This window comes from Pelophylax lessonae, assembly GCF_965119305.1.
Source record: "Pelophylax lessonae genome assembly, chromosome: 3".
NCBI classification, from domain to species: Eukaryota; Metazoa; Chordata; class Amphibia; order Anura; family Ranidae; genus Pelophylax; species Pelophylax lessonae.
Window position 1 is genome coordinate 305,536,127 of NC_138770.1, and position 27,414 is coordinate 305,563,540.

The window sequence follows — 27,414 nt, forward strand, 5'->3', positions numbered from 1 at the left end:
AAACAAAACTTTGTTTGGAGTTTGATATTGTAATCCTTTAATTTGCTTATTATTGTCTTCTTTCATGTTCTTTCCATCTACCTTTTTGACAGTGTTCTGGAACAGAGCATGTAACACATTTCGTTAGTAGATAAACTATTGTTTTCCTTGCAACAGGTATTCAGTGGGAAGAGACCAGACTCAGAATTTTCCCCTCTGCCTCAAAATACTTTTAGAAAACCTCCCAGCCCTCCACCTTCTGAAGGTCAGCAGGCCCTGACCTGTCTTATTAGTGAAAAGGACATTTCTCTCTTTGAGAAGCTAGGAGATGGGTCTTTTGGTGTTGTTAGAAGAGGAGAGTGGAACACCCCTAGTGGTAAAATGGTAAGTTTACAACTTCTTGTTAAAAGAGTTATGATACATTTCCATATAGAGCTACACAGTATACCTACTGCAGAAACGTATTTTTTTTATTTTGAAATTTGTAATCAGAAACATACAGTATTTAACAAATGTGGTCTTAGGCCGGACATACACGGAGCACATTTTTTTCCTGTAGCCACGGGTCAGTGTTGATGGGGGAATCCCTCCCACTGAGCCATAGTATTCTCCTGGCAGGGGGTCAAGGAAGCCGTCCCCACAGGGAAAAGACAGTGAATATGGCTGGTGGCTTTACCAGCTGCTAGGGATAATCGCATGCAAAATCAGACAGGCTGGTAGTACCTAAGTTGATCGATCAATCAACTTGGGTACATTCAGCCTTCCCATAAATGGTTCAACTCTTGGCCCTCTATGGGCAGCCTTACTATGTGGTATACTAGAATATCAGAAATTGGTTGCTGATTTAAAAAAAATTTCCTTAGCGGTATTCAAGAGTGTGGCTCCGGGTGGAATTTTAGTGCCATTAGCGGTAACCCCGAGCCACACTCAGGATACTGCCAGGAAGCATCGCTGGATCCTGGTAGAGGTTACGTACCTTGTCCCCGGGATCCCGCGATGTGTTCCTGCAGCATGCAGCGGCCGGATCTTCCGCCCGATTCTGTGAGCCCCGTCCTCCGTCTCCTTCGATGTGACGCTTGCAGGGGGGTGGAACCGGCGGCAAATTCAAATAGTAAAACACACAAACACACTGATATATTGTAATCCTATTGGATTACATTATAAAATAAAATAAATTGACAATAGTTTGCCCCCCCCCCAGTGCCCTTTCCTGCAGTTTTACTGTACTTATATATATATATATATATATGTATGTGTGTATATATATATATATATATATATATATATATACAAGTATATCTATATATATACATGAGTATACACACACATACACACATATATATATATATATATATATATATATATATATATATATATATATATATATATATACTTTAACTTATTTATAGTTATTTATTATATTATAATTTATGATTTTGTGTTTCAAACTTTATCATACCCGAGATGTTATAAAGAAGAACGCACAGTAAAAAATAAATCATATGTAAATAGTTGGTTTGGGCTGCTCGTCCTTAAGAATTACTGGCAAAATAATGGTACCGCTTTCAGCACCTAAAATCGGAAACAATCATACCTCCAGGGAGGTTAAATCATCTTTAACCAGTTCCCGCCCGGCCAATAACAGATTGACAACCAGGCGTTGGCTTTGTTATGCTGACTGGATGTTAAATGACGTCTTGTCAGGAAGTGCCAATCACGGCAGGTCACATGACATTTGTACACAATAGATGGCTTCCTTTCATGCCATCCTTTGTGTACAACTGTGTTGCTAGCTGTGAGTGGTCAATGTGACTGAATGTTTCAGTTCCATTCTGTAAAATGCCTGCTTATAGCAATGTAATGCACTGCTATAAGCAAACATAATGTGTGAAAAAAAAAAGTCCTGATTATTTTGCCAGAGTAGTACAATGTTACTATGGTAACATTATATTGCTCTGGTCACAGTGCGTTAAAAAAAAAAAATCATAAAAAAATTTTTTCTACTGTCACCAGTGTCCCTGAGCACCGCCACACCAATTATATAATGACGCTGTACTGCATTGGTGACAGTATGTATAAAAAACAAAATGTGAATTTTTTTTTTTTTAATTTCTTCATTTTCCAAAAAATTATGACAAAAAATGACAACTTCAAAAATCTGCCATGCCTCTTACTAAATACCTTGGACTTTCTACTTTCCATAAAGGGGTCATTTGGGGGATATTCTGTACTGTTCCTGAGATTTGGGTCTCAAGAAATTAGATAGTCCGTCGGTACATCAGGTTTGGTCATATTTCAGATGTATACCATAGTTTGTGGACACTCTAACTTTTCTACAGACTAAATAATATACACTGATTTGGGTTATTTTCACCAAAGAAATGTAGCAGAATACGTTTTGGGTTAAGTTTATGAAGAACAATTATTTATTTGCAAAATTTTTTAACAGAAGCAAAGAAAAAAATGTTTTTTCTTTTAAAATTCTTCAGTCCTTTTTCATTTATTTTGCAAAAAAACCCAGAGGTAAATAAATACCACCAAAAGAAGGCTCTATTTGTAAGAACAAAATGATAAAGATTTTGTTTGGTTACAGTGTTGCATGACCCTGCAATTGTCAGTCAAATTCCGCTGAAACCTGAAAATTGGTCTGGGCAGTAATGGGATAAAAGTGCTTGGTATTGAAGTGGTTATACAGTTAGCCTTTCACACACAATGCAATTGTTTGACTCTCCACTGAACTGACATTCCGCCTTCGGTGCTCTTGATACCAGAGCATCACTGCTAATTGGAGCAGCGGTCAGCGAGGAGGAGTATGGACTTCTGGAGCCAAGCTGCTGCTCTGTGTGTAAGAGTACTGACCCAGGTCTCCTACATGCTGCCAATAGTGCAGTGCCTAGCAGTTCAGAAAAAGTAATGGAGGCTAAACGCAGCCAGGAAACTAGCATTTGCAGAAACAGACTAACACTGACAGTCTCACATTTCTCAAATGTAGTGTACTTCAAGAATTGTTGTAATTATGAATACCTATCCAATACAAAAACGTCACAAATCTTTGATGGCAAGCACTTTGGTGGCTGAATGTCAGTTCTGCAAAGTTTTGCTACTTGAACTTGTACATTTTGTATAGACTTGTTGCCAATGTTCACAAAGATTTATTTACGGTATTCATTTTTTTAACATTAGAAGGTTTTGTGTAAGTGATATTTGATATTATGACATTTTCTGTGTCTTTCTACCAAGTTTAATGTTGCAGTTAAGTGCTTGAAGACGGATGTTCTTACACAGCCAGATGCCTTAGATGATTTTATCAGAGAAGTCAATGCAATGCACTCCCTGGACCATGTCAATCTCATTAGACTATACGGAGTCGTCCTTACACATCCTATGAAAATGGTATGATGGCGCATAGCATTATTATATTGTGATTTAGGCCTAAAAATGCCTGTTTAGACTTACAGTATGTTTTTTTGTTTTTATACCATCAATGAATTGTTTGTAACTGTATAGCTAATTATTATATTAGTACTGGAAACCGTCAATTGTCTTCTAAATAATCCTTCAGGTTTTAGTTAAGAAGATATTTAGTTGTCTTCTGAGCTGTCAAATACATTATAAATATGTATACACACTTGAGAATGTTGCATCATTCATACATAGAATTGAAAGTGTCATAAGTTGCTGTTTCATGCCAACCTACCCTTTCTTAAGCAACAGAACATCTGCACATATAAATATCTTCTTGCTGGGATGCTATCTCTTACACAATTCTCCATTTTCATTTCCACTCCCTGCTTTGTACTGCCACTCCCATCTCCATATGAACCAGTTATCTAGTTGACATTGAAGGCTATTTCCTGCTTTAAGTGTTGACAGACTTGCTTTTGTGCAACCAGACCAGTTTTCTTATCAAACTAGGTACTTCTAAAAGACCTAACCTGCCCTGCTCATTTCTGAACACAGGTTGCAGTATGCATCCTTGGCAGGACATTTTTTTAAAGTGCTTGTAAAGGTAGACGTTTTTTTTTTTTTACCTTAATTAACTCTATGCATTCTGTTCTATGCAGCTTCCCAGCCCCCCTTTACCTGTATAATTATCTGAGCCCAATCTCAATCTAGCAATGTGCTTGAGAGCGGCTCTCCTGGGTCTCTCTTTTTCCTCATTGGCTCACATTAGTGGGAGTCATTGGCTCCTGGTGCGATCAGTCACAGTCAGTGAGCCAATAATGAGAGAGCGGGGGTGGGAGGTAGCGAGCCACGCCTCGTGTGTGTGAAAGGGTGATTTCCATTCACAAGAGCCTGGCCCTGGAGCAAGGGCCTGCAGAGAGCAGGAGTCAGGATCGCCAGCGGGGGACCCAAAAAGAAGAGGATCGGGGCTACTCTGTTCAAAACCATTGTACAGAGCAGGTAATTATAACATGTTTGTTATTTATTTATTTTTTTTTATATATCACAACCTTTAGAATCAATTCAACTTACGCATAAAAACCCCCAAAAAATGGAAAAGACTCCCCTACCTGCATTGCAGCCAAAATATTTTTTCTAACTTTGGATAGAGTGGGAAAAGGTTAGAACCTCAGTCAATGTCTTTCTTGGTGGGATCCATTTTCATTATTTAATGTTGAACGTTACCAGAAATTTCTAGATTTTTCAAAAATCCCAAAGTTTTACAGTTGTCAACGGAACAGAAATATAGGGGACATTATTCAATGGGAACACATGTTCCATTGACAACTGTCAAAAGTAGATTTTCCCTTACTTTTGGGAGATTTGTACTTTTTTATGTCACATCTCTGGTATAGTTTCATAGTACAAAGTTTCTCGGACCTGCTTGGTTCTATTCATCTTAGTTATTAACTGTAAGGGCTGATAAGGAATCCATTAGTGTGAAAAACTATATTTATGCAGATCTGTACATGGGAGGCCAGACCTAAACAAGGGATAGTGGTTAAAGAAACTGAAAAAAAAAAGAGATTTGGGTGCAAAGATTGACATTTGAGAATTGTGATATTTTTTACAACTCATTCTCACAATTATAGAAGAAGCTGAAAACCTACAGTTCACTGTAGCACTTATGAAATTATTACTTATATTATACAGGTGACAGAACTTGCTCCTCTGGGATCTCTGCTGGACCGCTTACGTAAGAACCTGAGTCATTTCCTCATATCCACTCTCTGCCATTACGCTATCCAGATTGCTAATGGCATGGCCTACCTAGAATCAAAGCGTTTCATCCACCGGGACCTTGCAGCCAGGAACATCTTACTCTCCTCTAATGACCTGGTTAAGATTGGGGACTTTGGACTTATGAGAGCATTGCCAAAAAATGATGATCACTATGTCATGCAGGAGCATCGCAAGGTGCCCTTTGCTTGGTAAGCATTTAGCTAAAATCTTTACATTTTTGTTAGCCCAAAAGAATGTTTACGCCAATTTTGTTTATATGCAGCTAAAATGTAATGAGGGGCAAAAAAGTGACTTAAAATAATGTATATCCCCACACCACACCACAGAAAATTCCAAATAGGTTTACCCCAAATATCAGGTGCTACATCCAACAAATAAAGCTCCCGTGAACTTCATACAGTATACTGTAAATGTGTTAAGTAGAGTTGCCAATATAAGGAACCTGCCACCTGGAAATAATCCTGCTAAAGGGGGAGACTTCTAGCTGAAAAAAAGCGCTTTCATCTGATCTGAAAAAGAGAGGCAAATAGGGCTGTGAGTGAGATTCCTATTATTGGTGGAAGTTCCTGTGTCAGGTGTTAAGTTTATGATGAATAAGGAGGAATCATGGACACCTGAAAATGTTCACCATATGTAAAAAGGCCTTTCAGACTTTTAATACTTTTATTACAATGTTAGGATTTCAGTGGCTTTGTCACAGTGTTTCATTTTCAGTGTATATAGGTTTATCACTTTTATTTTATTTTGATGTTAGTTTGACTTATATATATATACACACACACACACACACTATATTACCAAAAGTATTGGGATACCTACCTTTACACGCACAGGAACTTTAATGGCATACCAGTTGTTGGTCCACCCTTTGCAGCTATTACAGCTTCAACTCTTCTGGGAAGGCTATCCACATAGGTTTTAGGAGCGTGTCTATGGAAATGTTTTTTTTTTTTTTTGTCTATGGAAATGTTTGACCATTCTTTCAGAAGCGCATTTGTGAGGTCAGGCACTGATGTTGAACGAAAAGGCCTGGCTAGCAGTCTCCGCTCTGTTTTATCCCAAAGGTGTTCTATTGCATTGAGGTCAGTACTCTGTGCAGGCCGGTCAAGTTCCTCCCCCCAAACTCACTCATTCATGTCTTTATGGGCCTTGGTTTGTGCACTGGTGTGCAGTCATGTTGGGATAGGAAGGGCCAACCCCAAACTGTTCCCAGAAAGTTGGGAGCGTGAAATTGGCTTAAATGTCTTGGTATGCTGATGCCTTAATAGTTACCTTCACTGGAAATAAGGGGCAAAGCCCAACCCCTGATCCCCCCTCCACCAAATTATTTTGACCAGTGTGCAAAGCAAGACCCATAAAGACATGGATGAGCTTGGGGTAAAGGAACTTGACTGGCCTACCCAGAGTCCTGACCTCAACCTGATAGAAAACCTTTGGGATGAATTAGTGCGGAGACTGCGAGCCAGGTCTTCTCTTGTGCCTGACCTCACATATACGCTTCTGGAAGAATGTTCAAATATTCCATAGACACACTCCTAAACCTGGTAGACAACCTTCCCAGAATAGTTAGCTGTTGTAGCTGTAAAGGGTGGGCCAACTCAATTTTGAACCCTGCGGACTAAGACTGGGATGCCATTAAAGTTCATGTAAAGGCAGGTGTCTTTTGATAAAATAGTGTATAAGGCCTCATGTACACTGCTACTTGTAAACGGACGTTTAGGAGCAGTTGGGCGTTTTTTTCAGAAGCCCCTGAACCCTCCTTTATGTTATCTTATCTGTCCATGTACACTGAGTCGTTTACAGTCATTTAGAGGCAGTTGAGTTCAGTGTCATTTTTTGGAAAGCAATTATTTGCATTCAGGATGTTCAGAACGTGTGTTTACCGACGTTTCAAACGCGTTTAGCGCTTGTGTTTTTACTGTTTAAAGGGGAATGATTTTTTTACCTCTAAAAACGGATCTGAGCGCAAACGCCCGTTAAATGCCACTAAACGCGGCTGCAAATGCGACACAACGGACGTTTTAAACGTCCTTTACATAGCTGTAAAATTCCAGCGTTAAAAGGACTTTTGACCCGTGTACATGTAGCCTTAATAAAAAACCACTGCATCATTGGTATTGTTTTGATATACACTCAAATACATTATATGTATAAAAAAAATCTTGGTTGCTGTAGGCTGCATTTACACACATCTAATATTGAAGAATTTGCCTCTGTAAACAAAAACAGCCTAATTATTACAACTGGAGAAAGGATACTACGCATGGTTGAAGTTGTTGCATGTAGAAACTGATAAGAATTCTTGTTTAGCCTTTATATAAACTGCAAAGTGAAACCTGATGGGTTGCTATTAGGAACAGAACTGATTTTTAGTTCATTCCCTTTTTTTGGCAGTTTTCATACATCAGCCCCAATAAGTTGTTTGAGCGTGAGTCTGCCGACCATATGAAGTAGACAGTCTTGAAAATACCAAACAACATTATGTGCATTTTTTTCCCCGCCTTACATGACATGAATGATTGATAGCTGTAAGTAGTTACAGTCCTTCCCACCAAGTGCCATCGGAAGTGCCTTGTAACTGCCTTGTAACTGTGTTCAAAGTCTGGAAATGAGGGCTGACTTCTACAGCAGATATTAGAAAGTTCTTTTTGCCCCCTACCTGACTGCCACATTCCTTCTATGGCACCATGGTGCAGAACTCTTGTACAAGCATATAATGCAAATTTCAAGACCTCTCCATGCCTCCTATATAGTCCACGTATTAAAATTAAGGTAATAGGGTATTGATTGCAAGCTAACCCACTTTAAAATAGTGGAAGGCTACAGTGCCATAAAATGCATACATTTAACGAACTGAATGATCTGGCATCTTACGAATGGCTCAAATTGTGTATGATAAACTACTACATTGATTGTTTCATACGTTTTGTTTACGCAGTCTCTACAATATCTTCATTTGATAGGTGTGCACCAGAGAGCCTGAAGACTCGTACATTCTCACATGCCAGTGATACTTGGATGTTTGGTGTGACACTGTGGGAAATGTTCACATATGGACAAGAACCTTGGATAGGGCTTAATGGGAGCCAGGTAAGACAGCATATTGATCTAAAATCTCTTGTATTGTATTTCTAAGGGTAAATATATGAAAAAAAGTGGTGTATAACTTAGAACACACAAAAATAACTGTTCTATTTTGTACTCTGGAGCTACAGTGGATGTAAAAAGTCTACACACCCCTGTTAAAATGTCAGGTTTCTGTGATGTAAAAAAATGAGAAAAAAACATTTTTGGAACTTTTTCCACTTTTAATGTGACCTATAAACTGTACAACTCAATTGAAAAACAAACTGAAATCTTTTAGAGGGGGAAGTAAAAATAAAAAACGAAAATAATGTGGTTGCAAAAGTGTGCACACCCTTTTATAACTGGAGATGTAGCTGTGTTCAGAATTAGGCAATCACATTCAAACTCAGGTTAAATAGGAGTTTGAAGTGCCTCTGATTAGCCCCAAATAAGGTTCAGCTGTTTTAGTAGGTCTTTCCTGACATTTGCTTAGTCGCATCCTACAGCAAAAGCCATGGTCCACAGAGAGCTTCCAAAGCATCAGAGGGATCTCATTTTTCAAAGGTATTAGTCAGGAGAAGGGTACAAAAGAATTTCCAAGGCATTAAATATACCATGGAACACAGTGAAGACCGTCATCATCAAGTGGAGAAAATATGGCACGATGGTGACATTACCAAGAACTGGACGTCCCTCCAAAATTGATGAAAAGACGAGAAGAAAACGGGTCAGGGAGACCTACAGCAACATTAAAGGAGCTGCAGTAATATTTGGCAAGTACTGGCTGTGTGGTACATGTAAAAACAATCTCCCTTATACTTCATATGTCTGGGCTATGGGAAAGAGTGGCATGCCGGAAGCCTTTTCTTATGAAGAAACATATCAAAGCCCGGCTAAATTTTGCAAAAACACATCTGAAGTCTCCCAAAAGCATGTGGGAATATGTGTTATGGCCTGAAGAAACCAAGGTTGAACTTTTTAGCCATAATTCCAAAAGATATGTTTGACGCAAAAAACAACAACACTGTACATCCAAAAGAACATCATACCCACAGTGAAGCATGGTGGTGGCAGCATTATGCTTTGGGGCTGTTTTTCTTCAGCTGGAACTGGGGCAAGGTAGAGGGAATTATGAACAGTTTCAAATACCACTCAATATTGGCACAAAACCTTCAAGCTTCTGCTAGAAAGCTGAACACAAAGAGGAACTTCATCTTTCAGCATAACAACGACCCAAAGCATACATCCAAATCAACAAAGGAATGGCTTCATCAGAAGAAGATTACAGTCGTGGAATGGCCCAGCCAGAGCCAAGACCTGAATCGGATTGAAAAATCTGTGGGGTGATCTGAAGAGGGCTGTGCACAGCAGATACCCTCGCAATCTGACAGATTTGGAGTGTTTTTGCAAAGAAGATAGGGCAAATCAAGTCAAGTCAAGATGTGCCATGCTTGATAGACTCATATCCAAAACGACTGAGTGCTATAATAAAATCAAAAGGTGCTTCAACAAATTATTAGTTTAAGGGTGTGCACACTTATGCAACCATACTATTTTCATTTTTTATTTTTACTTCCCTTTACCTAAAAGATTTTCAGTTTGTTTTACAGGTTATAGGTCACACTAAAGTTGGAAAAAGTTCTGAAATGATTTATCTTTCTCTCTTTTTACCCCACAGAAACCTGACATTTTAACAGGGGTGTGTAGACTTTTTATATCCACTGTAATCTGAACATAAAGGAATCTAGCAGTGTGTCCAAAACAATGTAAGTCTTAGTTTACACTTGCAGTTGGGGTTAGTAAAAAAAAAAACAAACAAAACAGTTTTAATGGGGTATGATGAATGCAGCTGCCTTTCCCAGGTAGAAATGCTTTGTCCCCCAAAAATGGTGCTGTTTTTGTCATCCTGCCTACAGGTGTCATAAGATTAATCAGTTTTGTACATTATTGTTACATTTTTCTGTAGCTCTTGTGACTGCCGGTTCACACTGATCCGACTTGTCAGGCGACTTGGTTGCCTGACAAGTAGCTTCCAGTGCTGTGCAATGGAACCGTTCTAATCAGAGCGACTCAAGTCGCTCCGACTTAGAAAAAGGTTCCTGCACAATTTTTTTGCAAAGTCGGAGCGACTTGCATTGACTCCTATTATGAGAAGTCGTTGCAAGCCGCGCTGAAGTCGCCCTGCACGGGCGACTTCATTAGTTGCCCGAAGTCGGGACGACTTCGAGTCTGATTAGGGTGAACCGACTCTTACTGCAGGTCAGGAAAATTTGGTATAGTGTCGGCAAAAAAAGCAGTTTGCATGGCAGCCTGTACCAGTCACTACTAAACTATCAGAATTATGATGTGCAACATTTGGATCAAGCAGGGGATGTTTTCCCTCATCTTTCCTTTTCTATTGCTTGGCTGCTTTCACATCTACATTACAATGTGAAACGTTCATGACTTGTTATATGCAATTCAGACTGAACATGGAAGTGTCAATATATTAAATCTAAATGCAATAATTTTTTTTTTTAAACAAATTTTATTTGGAATTTTTCAAAACATAGTTAACAAACAGTATATGGAAAGAAATATCCACATCAATAAAGAACATAGTCCGTTGTAAAACATAGTTATATACTTCAAAACAAACAACCAGATGTTGATACAATTGAAGGAGAGTATGAACCAACAATGGCGGGGGGGGGGGGTAATGGGGCAAGGAATACCATGGTGAAGAGAGTAGGGCAAGGAATAAATCAGGAATTAGTTAAATTCACAGGTGTCGAATGATATTCCACAATATTAGCTAGGTCTGGGGATAGACTGAGGAAACTTATGGGCCATACACACTATAAGATTTTCTGAAGACGTTTTCCTTTAGATTTACCAAAACCATATAATATGAGGTCAAACCTAAACACTTTCAATTTGTATGCAATCTGGCAGGCCCTTATACTACATAGAAAAGGTAAATCTGAAGGAAAAAGTCTTCAGAAAATCTTATAGTGTGTATGGCCCTTTAGCTAGGTAGGAATCCCATTTAGATAGGAAACGCAGAGAGGGTCCAGAGAGAAATTGCATATCCAAAAGTTCTTTGGTGAGTAATTTTGTAAGTTCTTCCTGATTGTCCACTTCCTGAGTATGGTCTGCCTGGCTATCATGGGGCATGTTAAGATCCAGGCTTTGTGGCAGTTCAGAAGTAATATCTGTTTGGGCTCCAATCCCAGGGAGGGACCGTCTAAGTTTCCAAAGACCAGGAGAAGTGGGTGGTTCGTTGGGATCAAGTCCGACACAGTAAAGATTAATTGCTGTACCTCGAGCCAAAATTTGGAGATGAAAGGACATGACCAAAGTCTGTGGGCTGGGGTTGGTCTTTGCATATGGCACCAGGAACATGATTGAGCAGTAGGTGAGTCAGCAGAGGAGGAAACAGGCGAGTAGGCCCAATGCAATAATTTAATTTACTGCAGTTTACCAATCCTTAAATGTGGTGGCTGCATTATTTTCATTTATAAGGACTTTTTTTCCTCTTTATTTCCACCTGGTGAGCTGGCCATACACTGTTAGTTTTCATTTTTTCATTCAGCCAGTAGGGAACCCTTTCTTCCTGGACATTATATTCTGACAGCGTCTGCAACCACTGATCAATACAAATTTTCCAGCATGTCCCTTGGACAGAATTTTGATCAGTGCATGGTAGCTTTTTCTGCTCTTTTTCAACTTCCTTTACCAAACCAAGCTATCCAGCCTAAGTGGCAAAAAGACGGTTGAGACAAACCATGTACACATACAGGAGTGGTTACAAATATCCGCTTTTATTCAGTTAGGCAAAACCTTTATCCCAAAAGGAAGAAAAAAAACTTACTGTGAGTGCCTAAAAATGATTAGCTGGAGTTCATCTTTAATTTGTTAGTCAAGGACATCTAAATCTGCAAGTGCATCTAAGACTACCATCTTCCCAGACTGACAATGCTGCTGTCCAAAGATGTCTCTGTTGCTCCTCCTTCCAGAGTGGAGACATCCTAAGGGTCCTTTCACATGGGCTTCCCGCCTGGTGGACTTTGTTTTGCTGACGCATGACAGGTCCGTCTCCGCTTACTTTACAGAGATGGACCTGTCAAATCCCCGCTCTCTTCTATGGGATGAAAATGGACGCCTTTCCGTTTTCATCTGATCTTATCCTCCCGACGGATGGAAAATATGGTTTCCATCCATCTATATTTCATGGACAGGATTGGATTGGATAGCAGCAGGTCTCAGTGGACATGTCACCTCTGACGTCCGCTGCACCATAGGAGTGAATGAAAAACTGACAGGGGGACCTGATCGGAAAGCCTGTGTTAAAGGGGCCTAATGCCTCATACACACGTGCAGATTATCTGCAGACTTTTGTCTGCAGACTTACCAAAACCATATAATATGAGGTCAAACCTAAACACTTTCAATTTGTATGTAATGCGGCAGGCCCTTCCACTACATAGAAAAGGTAAATCTGCAGACAAAAGTCTGCAGATAATCTGCACGTGAGTATGGGGCATAAGATAAAAAGTGTCTTACTGACCAGATCACTGGTGGAAAAGAAAATGCAATTACCACATTTAACGATGGCTAAGCTGCTATATATTACATTATTATGTTGGGCTTATTACCACTTAAACAGAATTAAATTGTTCATTACAAACAAGGTAAAACTTTTTTTTTTAGCTCCCCAAACTTGCTCCAAAGAGGCTGCAAGCAGGATTTTTTAACTGCAGCATGAGTGCACCGCCCCAGTGTGAACACATTCATTGATTTTAAAGGGAAGCATTTTTCTTGAGCTTTTTTAGGAGCTTTTTAACGCAAAAGCGCTTCAGTGTGAAAGTGCCCAAAGTAAAAAGAAAATTAAAACTTTTTCCCAAGTCACATCTCTGAAATGTTTCTCAAGTCTTTTTATTGGGTTCTTTTAGTATTTCCCACAGTAGGGTCTGTTAGCATTTTTTTTATTGTAAACAAAGCTAGCTATTCTTTTCATGGGCTTTAGGCCAGGTTCAAACTAGCTGTGGCCGTGGCGTTTCAGGTGCGAATCAGGTCTGAATTTTTGCCTGAATTTGGACCTTAAATGGAGCCAAAGACACACAGACCCTTTTCCAGGGTGGCCCAGGGCCGGCCCTGAGCTGTCTCCTGTCATGCAAATTGGATGCAGGGAAACCCGCATCCAATTGGCATAGGTATGAACCCAGCCTTAAGGAAGCATGTGTGATATACAAACCCACCAATATGACAGTGCTAGTTAAAGTATAATAAAAGGCAATACTTTTTTTTTTATAGTTTTAAATCGAGTGCAGAGGGATTAGAATCCCTGTCAGCTTTTATTGTTGCCTGTGCCCCTAATAAGGATTTCTATTTGTCCTGTTTACCATTATCATTAAAAGTAAAAGAAAATCCCACATTTTGGATTGTCCCCGGAAAAGTAATAGAGATGAAATCTTTCAATGGGGACACTAGCTCTGGTGACCTGGGGGTCCCCAAGGAATTCCTTTAATTTACAGGGATTTCCTCCCACTTCCTGTTTAGCTATGGGACAGGAAGTGAAGGGAAATTTCTGTAATAGAATACAGATGGAGAAAAAACAAAATCTGACTGGGGTTATAAACCTTCCATTACTTTATCCAAAATGAAAAAAAAAAATGTTTTGCCTATAGTTCTACTTTATTAGTTATCAGAACAAACAGTCAGCAGGTACCTTACAATCCAGATTCTGTCAATCCAGGGCCACCTATAGCTTCTCACTTTCTGATAGTGGACATTAGACACATTCCCAGTCCACAATACAGTCACCTGAGCAACCTATCTGTAGGCCTGGTCATTGTTACCACAAACAGCCCCAGCTAGTCATAACCCTTTCACAGAGCCCAAAAATATGGTAGATTAACTGCATGTACCTGTGACCTTCTTTAGTTTATGACCACAATAAAATATTGTTTAGTACATCCTAAAATACACTGTCTAGTCTTGCAAATCTTCATGGAGGCTTTTATTAAAATTTTAATCTAAAGTGGTTGTAAACCTCAAACATAAAATATGAAAAATCGTATCCCCCTGTACTTGTCTCAATTAAGTGTAATTTCTGTCTGCTGCTTTGTTCCTCTGCTATCAGAGTCACTTCTGACAAGTTTTCCTGACACCAAGAGAAAAATGGTGACAGGGGAGGGAATTCCAGCAGATTGACAGCCTCGGCTCTGTTCCTGTGAGCTGTGTGAAGGGGGTGTGCCTCTTCCCTCCAATCAGCTGCCAGAGCTCTCCTCACTGAGCTCTGCAGAGTGTAAATTCAGCTCTCCACCCCCCTTTTTTCTGACAACTCAGACAAGCTTATAAATCCAGCACTTCAAACAGCTGTAGAGAAGAGAAAACTGCAGATAGACAGGGACAACCTATGTAGGGGGATTTGTTTCATCTCTGTGTATCACCTGAGGCCAGTCACTTCACTGGGTATATGGAAGGGTTTAAACTTTTCTTTAAAGGGAGTTTTAAATAAAAGGAGAATATACAAAGACTGGAGCAACCAGAATGTAGATCAGCTGTTCAGGGCAACCAGTCAGCTTCTATCTTTAATTTTCAACGCTTGTCTGTGCAAGCTGAAGACAGAAGCTGACTGGTTACGATGCATAGCTGCTCCACATTTTGACTGTTGCAGTTTTAATAAATCTCCCCCCATTGTTTGCCCACACACAAAATCTCAGGGAAGGAATTGGTGTTATCTGGGGCAGGAAACCAGTTAGGAAGTGAAAGAAGTCTTTGTACTTGTTGCTGTGAATTACATAGACTTTTTTTACCATGTGTTTTTGTACAAGATACACCAAGCCCTTGTTAACTTCTCCTTGCAGACTCCCTATTCTTTACTAACAATACATCTTACTTTTTTCTCTACTCTTTGCAGATTCTTCATAAGATTGATAAAGAGGGTGAACGTCTGCCACGGCCAGAAGACAGCCCACAAGACATTTATAATGTTATGCTACAGTGCTGGGCTCACAAACCGGAAGACAGACCAACATTTGTTGCCCTCAGAGACTTTCTAGTGGAGGTAAGGCCAGGACGCAAATAAATAGCACATCTAGTTAACTTGTGTAATGTTACTATTAAGAAATAATATAACTGTTTTGCCAGAGTTTCCTTAAGGGAGCAATAAAAGAAAAATATCACATTGCATTTGTTGGTCCAGACACAATGGGACTCAATATACTAAGGGAGGTCTTTAGCAAAGCCCCTTTAATGTTACACAATATTAAATACAGATGTGTGCTTTGGAATCAGAGTGGAATATCCAATAAGTTTCAGATTTAGAGCCAGTTCTTTATTTCTGTCATAAAGGGTTTTAATGGTTTATATTTTGTAAAGCAATAATCTCATTTGCTGACGTTAACTTATTTTTGTCCTTTGTACTCTAGGCCCAGCCAACAGATATGCGAGCACTGCAAGATTTTCAGGAGCCGGACAAACTGCACATCCAGATGAATGATGTAATAACTGTCATCGAGGGCAGGTACCAGTTCCCTCCCACCTGGGAACTTAACACGTTCATTGCTTCATACACAAGTATTAATCCTGCAATGCTGAACCTCTGCACTGGTGGTACTATACAGTACATTGAAAAGGATTGGCAAACAATACCAAGCACTCTCATAATGTATAATGACACAATGAATATACAAGTGATGTATTTGAAGAGATATAGACATATTATTTATAGAGTGCCTAACCCCACTTACCGAATCACACCCACTGATAACTTCATCATGCTGCCCTGCCACTTCATTGGTGTGTCGGGATGGCCTTCTCCTATTCCTCCCAGAATGCAGTGCTCAGGCCTAAGCTGCCAATCACTGTTCAGACTGCACAATACTTTGTAAAGGTCATTAACTGTTTGTAAGCTCTGTCACTGACCAAAATGACACCTACAAAGTAAAGAGATTCAGACTGCCAACAGATGCATGGGCATGGTGAAGGTATTAATGGGTGGTGGGATTTTTAAGAGAATCTTTCCCTTTGCTCTGAATAGGCAAATTAATAGAGTTAAATGAGCCCATGGAGATTAATAGAAGTTTTATCTGTTTCAAGTGTACTGTACTTGAAAAAGCTAAGTAAATCTTCAGGGATCTTGAAGCCCAATGACCGAATTCCTTCATGAAGTCACTGGCCAACTTTACTGCACATGCAGCTGCTGCATAGTTTGGTTTTTTGACTTTTACCATGCCACATTGTAGTAGTAGTGCTGGGTGCTGCTGTATTTTGTTACACACTAATCACTTTGTACAGTAGGTATATATGCTGTTTGACTGGTTTGCACAGCCAGCTAGAGGGGTATCTTATATTGGTGAGGGTTTCATGTCACAAGGCTCCTGACAATCAGTCTGACTTTTACAAGCTCAGTGCTTTTGAACGTATGGAAATGTCTTTGAGAAAATAATGAAAGATCTTTCTGTGCATGAAGTGATATTTTTCTCTAAAACTTCCATAGGTGTAGTTTAATAATGGACGAATGTAGGTGTCTAGATGGCATTAAAATTCCAGACTTCTAGGTGAGGAGAAAATGTCCATCAAGCACTGCCCATTTCCCGATAGGCAGCGCTTATTGCTGAAGAAACCAGTCACTTGGTCCACCGTGTGGGATGTGTACCTATGCCTCTGTGAAAACTGATTTTTAGAATGTCTGTGTCTGTAAAGGATCATTAGGGCAGTGCTCTGCAGGGGGTGAGATGACAAATTATTCTGTTCAAAACTAGCTTTGTTTGTATTTCAGGCAGACACTACAGGTACTCTTTACAGAGCATGCTTCATGGTATGTAAAGTTATTCTAGATAGAAGATGTTAATATAGCTGGAAACATTTCTGATATAGTAACTGGTGGCTTTGCCTTAGACTTGTACCCTCCTCTTATTAGCAGAAGCAAATTTCTTCATTCCCTAAAACATTTTAGGTGTTTTGTGAAAGCAGCTTGTGTGATTGGTTGATATTCTAGAATTATTCTCTAGTGGTTTTAGTGATTGTTCTTTCTGGTGACTTGTTATATGCGTCAGTTTGCTGTAAAAGGTGTTAATGTAACACTCTTCTAATGTACTGGAAAATCAGGGGTTACTCATAGAGTGTGCCATTGACTCATCCTATGGTTAGGTTATCAGGTCTGGGTGGAGAGCTACATGTGAGTCATGGAGGAGCGCCCATCACAACCACACCTCGTAATTGTGCCCGGGCGTCAGGGACAGGCTACATTGACTGATAACTGCAGCCCAGCTTGAGTGTGTGCGCACAGATTAACTGACACACACAACCATACCTTTACCCTAACCATACCTGTTGTTTCAAAGCAGCACTATTATATTACATGTGATCATCCAGGATATATTTTAACACTAATTCACGACAACAAAATAACCGAACAGGTATAAATAAAAAGTGCTACAATTTCATGATAAACAAAGCAATTTTTCTATATTTATACCTGCTGTATCTCCCATTTTTATATGTAAAGGCCTTTGTGCAAGCATTATAGTCCTGTGCACCAAGATCTCATTTTTAAGACCCTGTTTTTATGAATATTTATCACAACATGAATTCTTGAACAGTTGTATGGAGCAGGTGGGAGCATTGAAAAATAAAATCAGTTTGCTCTTCTTCTGGCTTGGACAGATTGGGGTAATTTCAGGTATCTATTTTAAAAGGCTCTGTAAAGAAATACACAGGTTGCCTTTGCTGACCTGCTTCTAAAGCTGACCACACACATTACAATCTGAATGTACAATCTGATTTTAAACTTACCAGCTTGTAGCATGGGGGCCTTCCTGATCGGATAAAAATGCAATGAATTGTTTAGGTAGCCCATGGCTCTATGTAATGACTGTTAAATCTGATGGATTATTTTGCAGAGTATCCACAATCAGATTGTAACGTGAGTGGGCAGCTTTCAAATAACGGTTGTCTGTCTATGACCTCAATACTTTCTGAGTCGCTGACCTGAAACAAGAAGAAAGTAGAAACCGAGAAATAAGAACTCCTGAACTGCAAACTTGTTGTGGATCAATGCCTCAAAGTATTGAAGCCATTGGATCAACATAAAATTGCTAGCGTTTTTTTAAAACAGAGTTCCACAATGGCAGCCTCCTAATTTTTTAACTACACATTTCCTTGAAGCCTGTCAACATACCTTCTAATGTTTCAAAATAAGATTGAAGGACACCTTTTATGCAACATATGTAGCCAAAGGACACACCCCTGTTACACATGCCATAAAGAACAAATACACAAAAAACAATTGGTTAACCACTTCAGCTCTGGAAGGTTTTACCCCCTTAATGACCAGACCATTTTTTGCGATTCAAGACTGTGTTGCTTTAACTAACAATTGCGCGGTCGTGCGATGCTGTACCCTAATACAATTGATGTCCTTTTTTTCCCCACAAATAGAGCTTTCTTTTGGTGGTATTTGATCATCTCTGTGGTTTTTAGATTTTGCGCTATAAACAAAAAAGTGCGATAATTTTGAAAGAAAAACACAAAATCTTTTTACTTTCTGCTATTAAACATATCCAATAAAAAAAAAAAATCCAAATTTTTAGCAGCTTAGGCCAATTTGTATTCTGCTACATATTTTTGGTAAAAAAAAAATCCCAAAAAGCGTATTTTAATTGGTTTGCACAAAAGTTATAGCGTATACAAACTATGGGATAGTTTTTTGGTCTTTTTATTTTTTATTTTTGTTTTTATTAGAAATGGCGGCCATCAGCTATTTTTAGCGGGACTGCGACATTGTGGCGGACAAATCTGACACTAAGTGACACTTTTTGGGGACCAGTGATATTAATACAGTAATCAGTGCTAAATAACATGCACTGTTACTGTATAAATGACACAGGCAGGGAAGGGGTTAATACTGGGTGTGATCAAGGGGTTAAGTGTAAGCCTAAATGTGCTTGCTAACTTTGAGGGGGCTCTGTGACAGGCACACAGAGATCGGTGTTTCAGCTTAGCTGAAACACACCATCCCACTGTGCCTGTGTGATAGGAGAGCCGTCTGCTTTGTTTACATAGGCAGGCGGCTCTCCTGTCAGTCTCTCTGAAGATCGCAGGAGGCCGGTGGAGATCAACCCACTCCTCCCGCGGTCTGGCTCCCGCTGTGTCTAATCACAGTGGGAGCGCGGCTTCTGTGGTGCGTAGATCTACGATCTGCTTGCTGCATAGATCTACGTGATTATGCTCAGCCGAGCCGCCCATGCTGCAGTAAATCTGCGTGGGGCGGTCAGCAAGGGGTTAAACTCACAAACGTTTTTTTGTTTTTTCTTTTCTATGGCTTTCCAAAATAACAAATGCATATATTTAAAGGCGGTATAAGAGATTTATTGTGGTCTAACATTGTAAACAATCACCATGTAAAACAAACCATTCAGTCTAAGGCCCCTTTCACACCTGTCCGTTACGTTTTTTGCTCAGTGGGGGATCGATCCGCCGATCCCTGCTGAGCAGGCAGATGACAGCTCCATCTCCGCTCTGTGTGTCATATCACCACTGTCCTCTATGGGGGAATATGATGAGAAAGGACCGCCTGTCCGTTCTCATCCAATCCGATCCGCCAGATGGATGGAAAATAGGGTTTCCATCCGTCCCGATTTGACGTAAAGGATCGGATCGGATGTCAGTGGACATGTCTCCGCTGACATCTGCTGCCCCATACAGATGCATGGGGCATCCGTTCAGACCCGCCTGAAAAACTGACAGGCTGATCTGAACGGTCCGCATGTGCGAAAGGGGCCTAAAGTAGAAATAAAAGGCAACACATTTGTGTATAGATATAAAAAAAAAATATCAATACCTTTTTTTCCTTTTTTTTTAAGAAGTGATCACATTACATTTGTTCTCAGCTGCATAAGCTGAGGAGGAGAAAAAGCAGCAAACTGAACTTCCCAGTGAAAGGCTGCGCAGGGGGGTGGGGGGCATGTCAGGACTGATAATTGGAGGAAAACAGGCTGAATTACAGGACAGCCAGAGAACTGACCATGCTGTGATCTCCTGCTTAGTGTGGTCAGTTTTTAAAAGGAAAGCTGAGGGATTAGTGAGAACACCAGGGATTTCACACAAAGGAAGCAGTACAAAGAGAGCAGAAAGCAGGAGAGAGCGGCGTCAGCTTAGTGTAGCATTAGGAAGTACTTGGTAAAGCAGGCACATATCAGGAATATGAAAAGTTCGGTTTAAATCGTTTTCTTAAAGCAGACAGAATCTGGGATGAATGAGAGGGAAACAGGACAGAGGGACTTCTGTCAGGTAGAATAGACCCTTTATAGGAGGGTCATTTGGAAGCTATGTCTATTAAGCAAAGTAAAATGGCAACCACTTCCGTCAAGTCTATAGTAGACAAGTGTCTTGTTCTGCAGAAGTTCCCAGCTCTGTACAATGTTTTTCAATCCTATTTTTACTTGGAACACATTGGAAGCAAGGTGGGGGGAAGTAATTGTTTGCCTTCTTAGTGCCATGTTGGCAAGCCTTTGGCGGGAAGGCTGTGTGCCAAAAAAAGTGAATTTATTGCATTACAGTGCACAGATGTTGCCAGTGCTGTAAAACAGCTGTAAAAAGTTGAAGCAGAGCCTAAGTATCCTAAACAATTATTTACAAAAGGCACCCCCATGATTCTTGGTATTTGTACTATACTATTTGGATAGTGACATAACTGTCCTCATGCTTGTTACTTGTAGACCTGTAATTTCTTACTTGATCTTGGATGCAGGCAGCGGCCATCGAGGATGTGGGCAGCTGAAGCTTGCTTCTGTGTATTTCCAGGATTCAGTTCAGCTGGCTACCCAGGAGGTACATCCTGATCTCGCGCCTGCGCAGTAATGACATTGTGAGGAGCACTTTGTTGATTACAGGCTGCCATAGCAATGGCAGCTTCGGGGGATGTTCCCACCCTGTTATTATGGTAACCTGTCAATCAACAGAGAACCCGAAATCTCGCAATCAGACCCTTATTAGATGCGCAGAAGACTCCTGGGATCGATGACATACAGTTTCTCACAAAAGTGAGTACACCCCTCACATTTTTGTAAATATTTTTATATTTTTTCATGTGACAACACTGAAGAAGGTAAGTATAACATGTTTGTTATTTTGTTAGAAAACAAAACAAGACTTTACAATCACTTTAAGACCCCGTTCACACTGGGGCGACGCTACTTCCCGGGGCGACCTGTGAAGTCGCGGTGCGCTGCTCGCACCGCGACCTCGGAGCAGCCGGCACGGACTTCATATCATTGAAGTCTATGTAGGTCGCTCCGGGTCGCCCCAAAGAAGCTCCGGACCCTTTTTCTTTTTTGTATACAAACTTTTTTATTAGGGTGAAAAAATTGTGGTACAAAAGCGTATATTAACAGTGAGGTAAACAACAATAAACAATAGTCATTGTTACAGAAAGTATGTATAAGTTCTTATGTCAGATATAATTAAACAACAGGATCAAGAAAAAATAAGACTTCGTATGAGTGGTGCCGAGTAGCGGACCTATGACAATTTCCATAATACTGCATAAAGCAGTAAACATACAAGAGTATATAGAGAACATATCGTTAAGTACAAAATGACTACAAATTACCAACTACATCTTTCACAATCACGTCGTAAAGATATATTTGTGATTACGGACCCTTTTTCTAAGTCGGAGCGACTTGTGTCGCTCCTATTAGAACGGGTCCACAGCTTCTCTATGGAAGGCGACCTACGGCGATCTTAATCTCCAGTTTTGATTAAAATAATACCTGACAATCCTGCCAAGAAAGTCCTTGTTCAAACACCTCCTGTTATTGGGTGACATCACTCTGTCCCTGCCTTCCAATTGTGCTCCTGTGTTGCCACCCTACCACGTGCACTTTTAGTAGGGACTTGCCACTTTTAGGTAAATGGCCTTGTTTTATGTAAAGAGGAGTTCATAAAGTTTTGCACTTCCACCTGGCAACATTGAATCATTGGCTTGAATGTCAACCACAGCATTACCTGCCTGCAGTTTGCATGTTCTCACTGTGCCCGTGTGTGGGTTTCCTCCAGGTACTCGTTTCCTCGGAAACTCCATAGACATGCAGGTAGATTGATTGGCTCCTGTCTAAACTAGCCCTAGTATGTGTATATATACAGTATCTCACAAAAGTTAGTACGCCCCTCACATTTTTGTAAATATTTTATTACATCTTTTCATGTGACAACACTGAAGAAATTACACTTTTCTACAATGTAAAGTAGTGAGTGTACAGCTTGTATAATAGTGTAAATCTGCTGTCCCCTCAAAATAATTCAACACACAGCCAATAATGTCTAAACCTTTGGCACCAAAAGTGAGTACACCCCTAAGTGAAAATGTCCAAATTGAGCCGAAAGTGTCAATATTTTGTGTGGCCACCATTATTTTCCAGCACCGCCTTAACCCCCTGGGTCATGGAGTTCACCAGAGCTTTACAGGTTGCCACTGGAGTCCTCTTCCACTTCTCCATGATGACATCACAGAGTGGTGGATGTTAGAGACTTTGCGCTCTTCCACCTTCCATTTGAGGATGCCCCACAGATGCTCAATAGGGTTTAGGTGTGGATACATGCTTGGCCAGTCCATCACCTTTACCCTCAGCTTCTTTAGCAAGACAGTGGTCATCTTGAAGGTGTGTTTGGGGTCATTATCATGTTGGAATACTGCCATGTTGCCCAGTCTCCGAAGGGAGGGGATCATGCTCTGCTTCAGTATGTCACAGTACATGCTGGCATCCATGGTTCCCTCAATGAACTGTAGCTCCCAGTGCCGGCAGCACTCATGCAGCCCCAGACCATGACACTCCCACCACCATGCTTGACTGTAGGCAAGACACACTTTTCTTTGTACTCCTCACCTGGTTACCGCCACACACGCTTGACACCATCTGAATCAAATAAGTTTATCTTGGACTCATCAGATCACAGGACATGGGTCAGTAATCCATGTCCTTAGTCTGCTTGTCTTCAGCAAACTGCTTGCGGGCATTCTTGTGTATCATCCTAAAAGAGGCTTCCTTCTGAGACGACAGCCATGCAGACCAATTTGATGCAGTGTGCAGCGTATGGTCTGAGCACTGACAGGCTGACCCCTCACCTCTTCAACCTCTGCAGCAATGCTGGCAGCACTCATATGTCTATTTCCTAAAGACAACCTCTGGATATGACACTGAGCACATGCACTCAACTTCTTTGGTCAACCATGGCGAGGCCTGTTCTGATTGGAACCTGTCCTGTAAACCGCTGTACAGTCTTGGCCACTATGCTGCTGCTCAGTTTCAGGGTCTTGGCAATCTTCTTATAGCCTAGACCATCTTTATGTAGAGCAACAATTTTTTTTTTCTGATCCTCAGAGAGTTCTTTGCCATGAGGTATCATGTTGAACTTCTAGTGACCAGTATGAAAGAGAGTGATAACACCAAATTTAACACACCTGCTCTCCATTCACACCTGAGACCTTGTAACACTAACGAGTCACATGACACCAGGGAGGAAAAATGGCTAATTGGGCCCAATTTTGGACATTTCGACTTAGGGGTGTACTCACTTTTGTTGCCAGCGGTTTAGATGTTAATGGCTGTGTGTTCAGTTATTTTGAGGGCACAGCAAATTTACACTGTTACACTCACTACTTTACATTGTAGCAAAGTGTCATTTCTTCAGTTTTGTCACATGAAAATATATAATAAAATATTTACAAAAATGTGAGGGGTGTACTCACTTTTGTGAGATACTGTAGATATCCCAGAAGTCAATGGGCCGGACTGATGACGTAGCGTTCTTAAGGCATTTTGGGAAAATATATTTCTCTGCCTCTCCTACTTAAAGTGTTACTAAACCCAGGACCCTGCATTCACTTTATCTGGCATTCCAAAGTATACAGAACATAGAAATGCAATTATTTTAGTAAATATAAACTGCTATATACCCTTTCTCATCAGCAGTATATAGCAGTCTTTTGACTTTTTTGAGTGTCTGGTTAAAGCTTGTAGAAGGAGTTTTCATTCTGCACTGACTGTTTTATCAGGATGCAGAACCCCTGACCCTCTATCTGGACAGTGCTGATTGGCCCTGTGCTGATCACATGCACCCTCCAAAAAAAAAAAAAAACCTCTAGCAATACACACCAAACTGATCATGTGCAGCCTGTCCTCTGGCTCTGTATTATCAGGAAATATATTGGGAACAGTGTAAGGAGGTGAGGATCAAAGGAGACAGAATCAAACAGCCTTTTACACAATGCAGAGGATTAACCCTTTAGGTTCCACAGTGAGTATAACAAGCATGCTTTATTGCATATACACGCTGATTTTACTGTTGTGGGCTTAGTAACACTTTAACTGTGTTTGGTCATATATATTTCCCAAGCTTACTACAAAATAAATCAAGCAGAGGTCGTGTGTGTGGCCACTTTCAGTGCTGTGTATGGTGTCCATGCTGAAGGTTTTTATTGTACTATGAATATATGAAATCAGTTGCAGTGTTCAGATATACTTGATAATTATACTTTATGAGGTCATTCTTGCAACATGTTAGTTACCTAATATTTATACCATTTTATCTATTTAATTTTTTTTTTTTTTGCTGACCTAATTGTCAGCTTGTATTACAACAGGTATTTCTCAGTGCTGTATGGTTCTGATGAAATCAGTGGCTGCCAAAGAATGGGTTAAACGCAGAACAATGAACTTAAATGCACTCATTTCCTTTGACCCGGCCTGTGTACCAATGGCATGCTGCAGCTTAGATACACTCTTACACACCCACACACAGCTCCCATTCCTGCTGGCAGCCACACAGCGGGGGCAGGTGAGCTGATCTTCAGAGAAGGGATGGGTTACAAGTGAGGGGGGGGGGGGAGGGGAAAGAGGTGTAAGAGCAGCAGGGACACAAGTCCTGCCAGAACAGGGGACACAGGTTGCATTTCTTTCTCTGGGGCTGTGTAAGTAATCTTCTAATAACATCTGGTAGAGCTGAAAATGATTACCTTACAACTAGCTTCTAATCACATACTGGGACTCACTGTCAGTAGCTGTCTGATTATGTTTTTACAAGCACACACACACATGTAGCATTAAATTAATAGGCGCCTATTAGTGTAAAGTCCTCTTATACTGACATTTCTATTTTTTTAAGATTCAACATAATCCACACGGCCAATTCAGACAAGTGTGAATTGGTTGTCTTTGTGTGTTTACCGGTCATAGCTGTTTTTCCATTTTCTGTAATCTCGTTGGGCACAAGGGAGCAATGGAACAGTAATTGCTCATGATTGTAGGAATAATGCAGAATTTCCTGAACCTGTTGTAGTGATGTGCCTTTAAATGACTTTTCTTTGGGCATACCTTCAATTTAACACCTAGTGAAGGTTTCTGTGAATGATAACATGTAGATTTGATTGCTTTTACCTGAATGTGAGTTATGTCCGTGTATTCTTACTTGTCACGTTTATCCTGAATTTCTGTCCTGCGCTGTCCCACACCCTTGTTTGGTGACATTTTTTATGGCAGTTCTCACACACACACATATTAGTACTGTTCTCTGCATATCCTGACCTATAGGAGATGTCATATATATCTATACATGTCATTAAATGAGCTGTAGTTACACAGTGTAATATGATAAGGGGTTTTATGGCTTGTTCTGCATGGCAGGTTGTGTGGGAGAGAAACTGTTGTAGTGTCCTGCCACATTAACTGGGGCCGCACTTCCGTTTGCCTTTATTTGATTAGCCCTAGTAATAGGAGGATACCAGTCATATCTTGCCCATTGCCCCCTCAAGTTGCTGACGTTTTGAGCCAGGTAATTAGTGAAAGAGCGAAGAAATTCCAGAGGAGGCAGGAAGGAGTGCTTGTGACATGTGAACATTTCAGGGATTGTGCTGTGTCTGTGCGTGCCTCTCTGTGGATGACAGGAAGACAGGCTGACTCAGTCTTTACTATGCATGCACCCACGTGTTAATTGGCCAAATAGTTAATCTTACAAACTGAACACGTAACCACTCCAGTCTTATAAACCTGTACTACTGAGGATGTAGACATCTGCTGAAAGCTGTGGTTACCGTGTTCTTATGGTGAGCCAAGAAAGAAGTAAGGAGACAGCATTCCCTTTGTGGTTTTCCTTGTGCTGTGTCCCCCCCCCCCCCCTTTTCCTTTAGTAGGTATTAATTTGCTGACAGAAACCTGTTCGTTTTTGTCTTTTCTTGTGCCATGACATTTATCTTTTCCACAGGGCAGAGAATTATTGGTGGAGAGGTCAGAACAAGAGAACGTTGAAGGTTGGTCAATTTCCACGCAACACTGTGACATCTGTAGCTGGACTGTCTGCTCATGATATTAGCCGGCCCCTAAAGAACAGCTTCATCCACACTGGTCATGGAGATACTGTGCCTGCTCACTGCTGGGGCTTCCCTGACAGGATTGATGAGTAAGTTCTCAAATCAGAGTATTCACAATTGCCTTAGATTGTCTGTATGATGGTCTGCTATTTCTGTATTATGCTTCTATTTCATGTAAAATGTAATGCCTTTTGCCATTCAAGTCCTGCTGAAGACAATGAATCATCTGACATTCTAGCATAGTGGCATTCATGATACAAGCTGGATAATTGTATTGCATTGTATTGCCACCACATTAAGGGAATAGATTTTGTAAAAGGTGAAAAAAAAAACCATACTGTGCTCTGTACACCCAATCAGCAGGTGTGCACATTGGCTTCATGTATAAGTCTTTAGGGGCGGAAGTGTATTTGTTGGCCAACATCAGTATTCACAGTTTTCCTTTTGTGTTTAGTCTGCCCTAGAAAAGCTAAAGATGGAAACGTTTTGGTTATAAGTAATCCTTCTCTTTATATCACTTTTGATGCTTGAGCCAAGTTAATATAAATCAATGCATGTTGGGTAATAAACAAGGTCCATTTCATACCCATGCTTAAACACCTGGACTGCTAATGCTTTTCTCCTGTCTATTAGGGACTGTGGATATTTTTTCATATACATCTGATCATAAAATAATTTATCACTGCTCCTTTCCGTAGACGTGTATTGAAACAAAATATCGGATACCTGAATATCTCAGCAGGTTTGAGGTTTGGGTGCAATGGAAGGACAAGGTGACGTTTCAGAAACTATAGGTAATGGAGGTGATTTTGTAGACTGACAATTGT

At 40.4% G+C, this 27,414-nt stretch overlaps 1 protein-coding gene across 6 annotated transcripts in view; it reads left to right on the forward strand.

The window, feature by feature from the left end:
• TNK2 (tyrosine kinase non receptor 2) overlaps positions 1-27,414 on the forward strand; it is a 362,744-nt gene that overhangs the window by 276,605 nt on the left and 58,725 nt on the right. For all 6 annotated transcript variants that reach the window (XM_082252264.1, XM_082252263.1, XM_082252262.1 and 3 more), the window contains 7 exons: positions 157-363; positions 3,220-3,372; positions 5,077-5,354; positions 8,130-8,256; positions 15,137-15,283; positions 15,648-15,742; positions 26,482-26,676. In XM_082252264.1, coding sequence (XP_082108390.1) covers positions 157-363; positions 3,220-3,372; positions 5,077-5,354; positions 8,130-8,256; positions 15,137-15,283; positions 15,648-15,742; positions 26,482-26,676 — 1,202 coding nt within the window. The remainder of the gene's footprint in view (positions 1-156; positions 364-3,219; positions 3,373-5,076; positions 5,355-8,129; positions 8,257-15,136; positions 15,284-15,647; positions 15,743-26,481; positions 26,677-27,414) is intronic.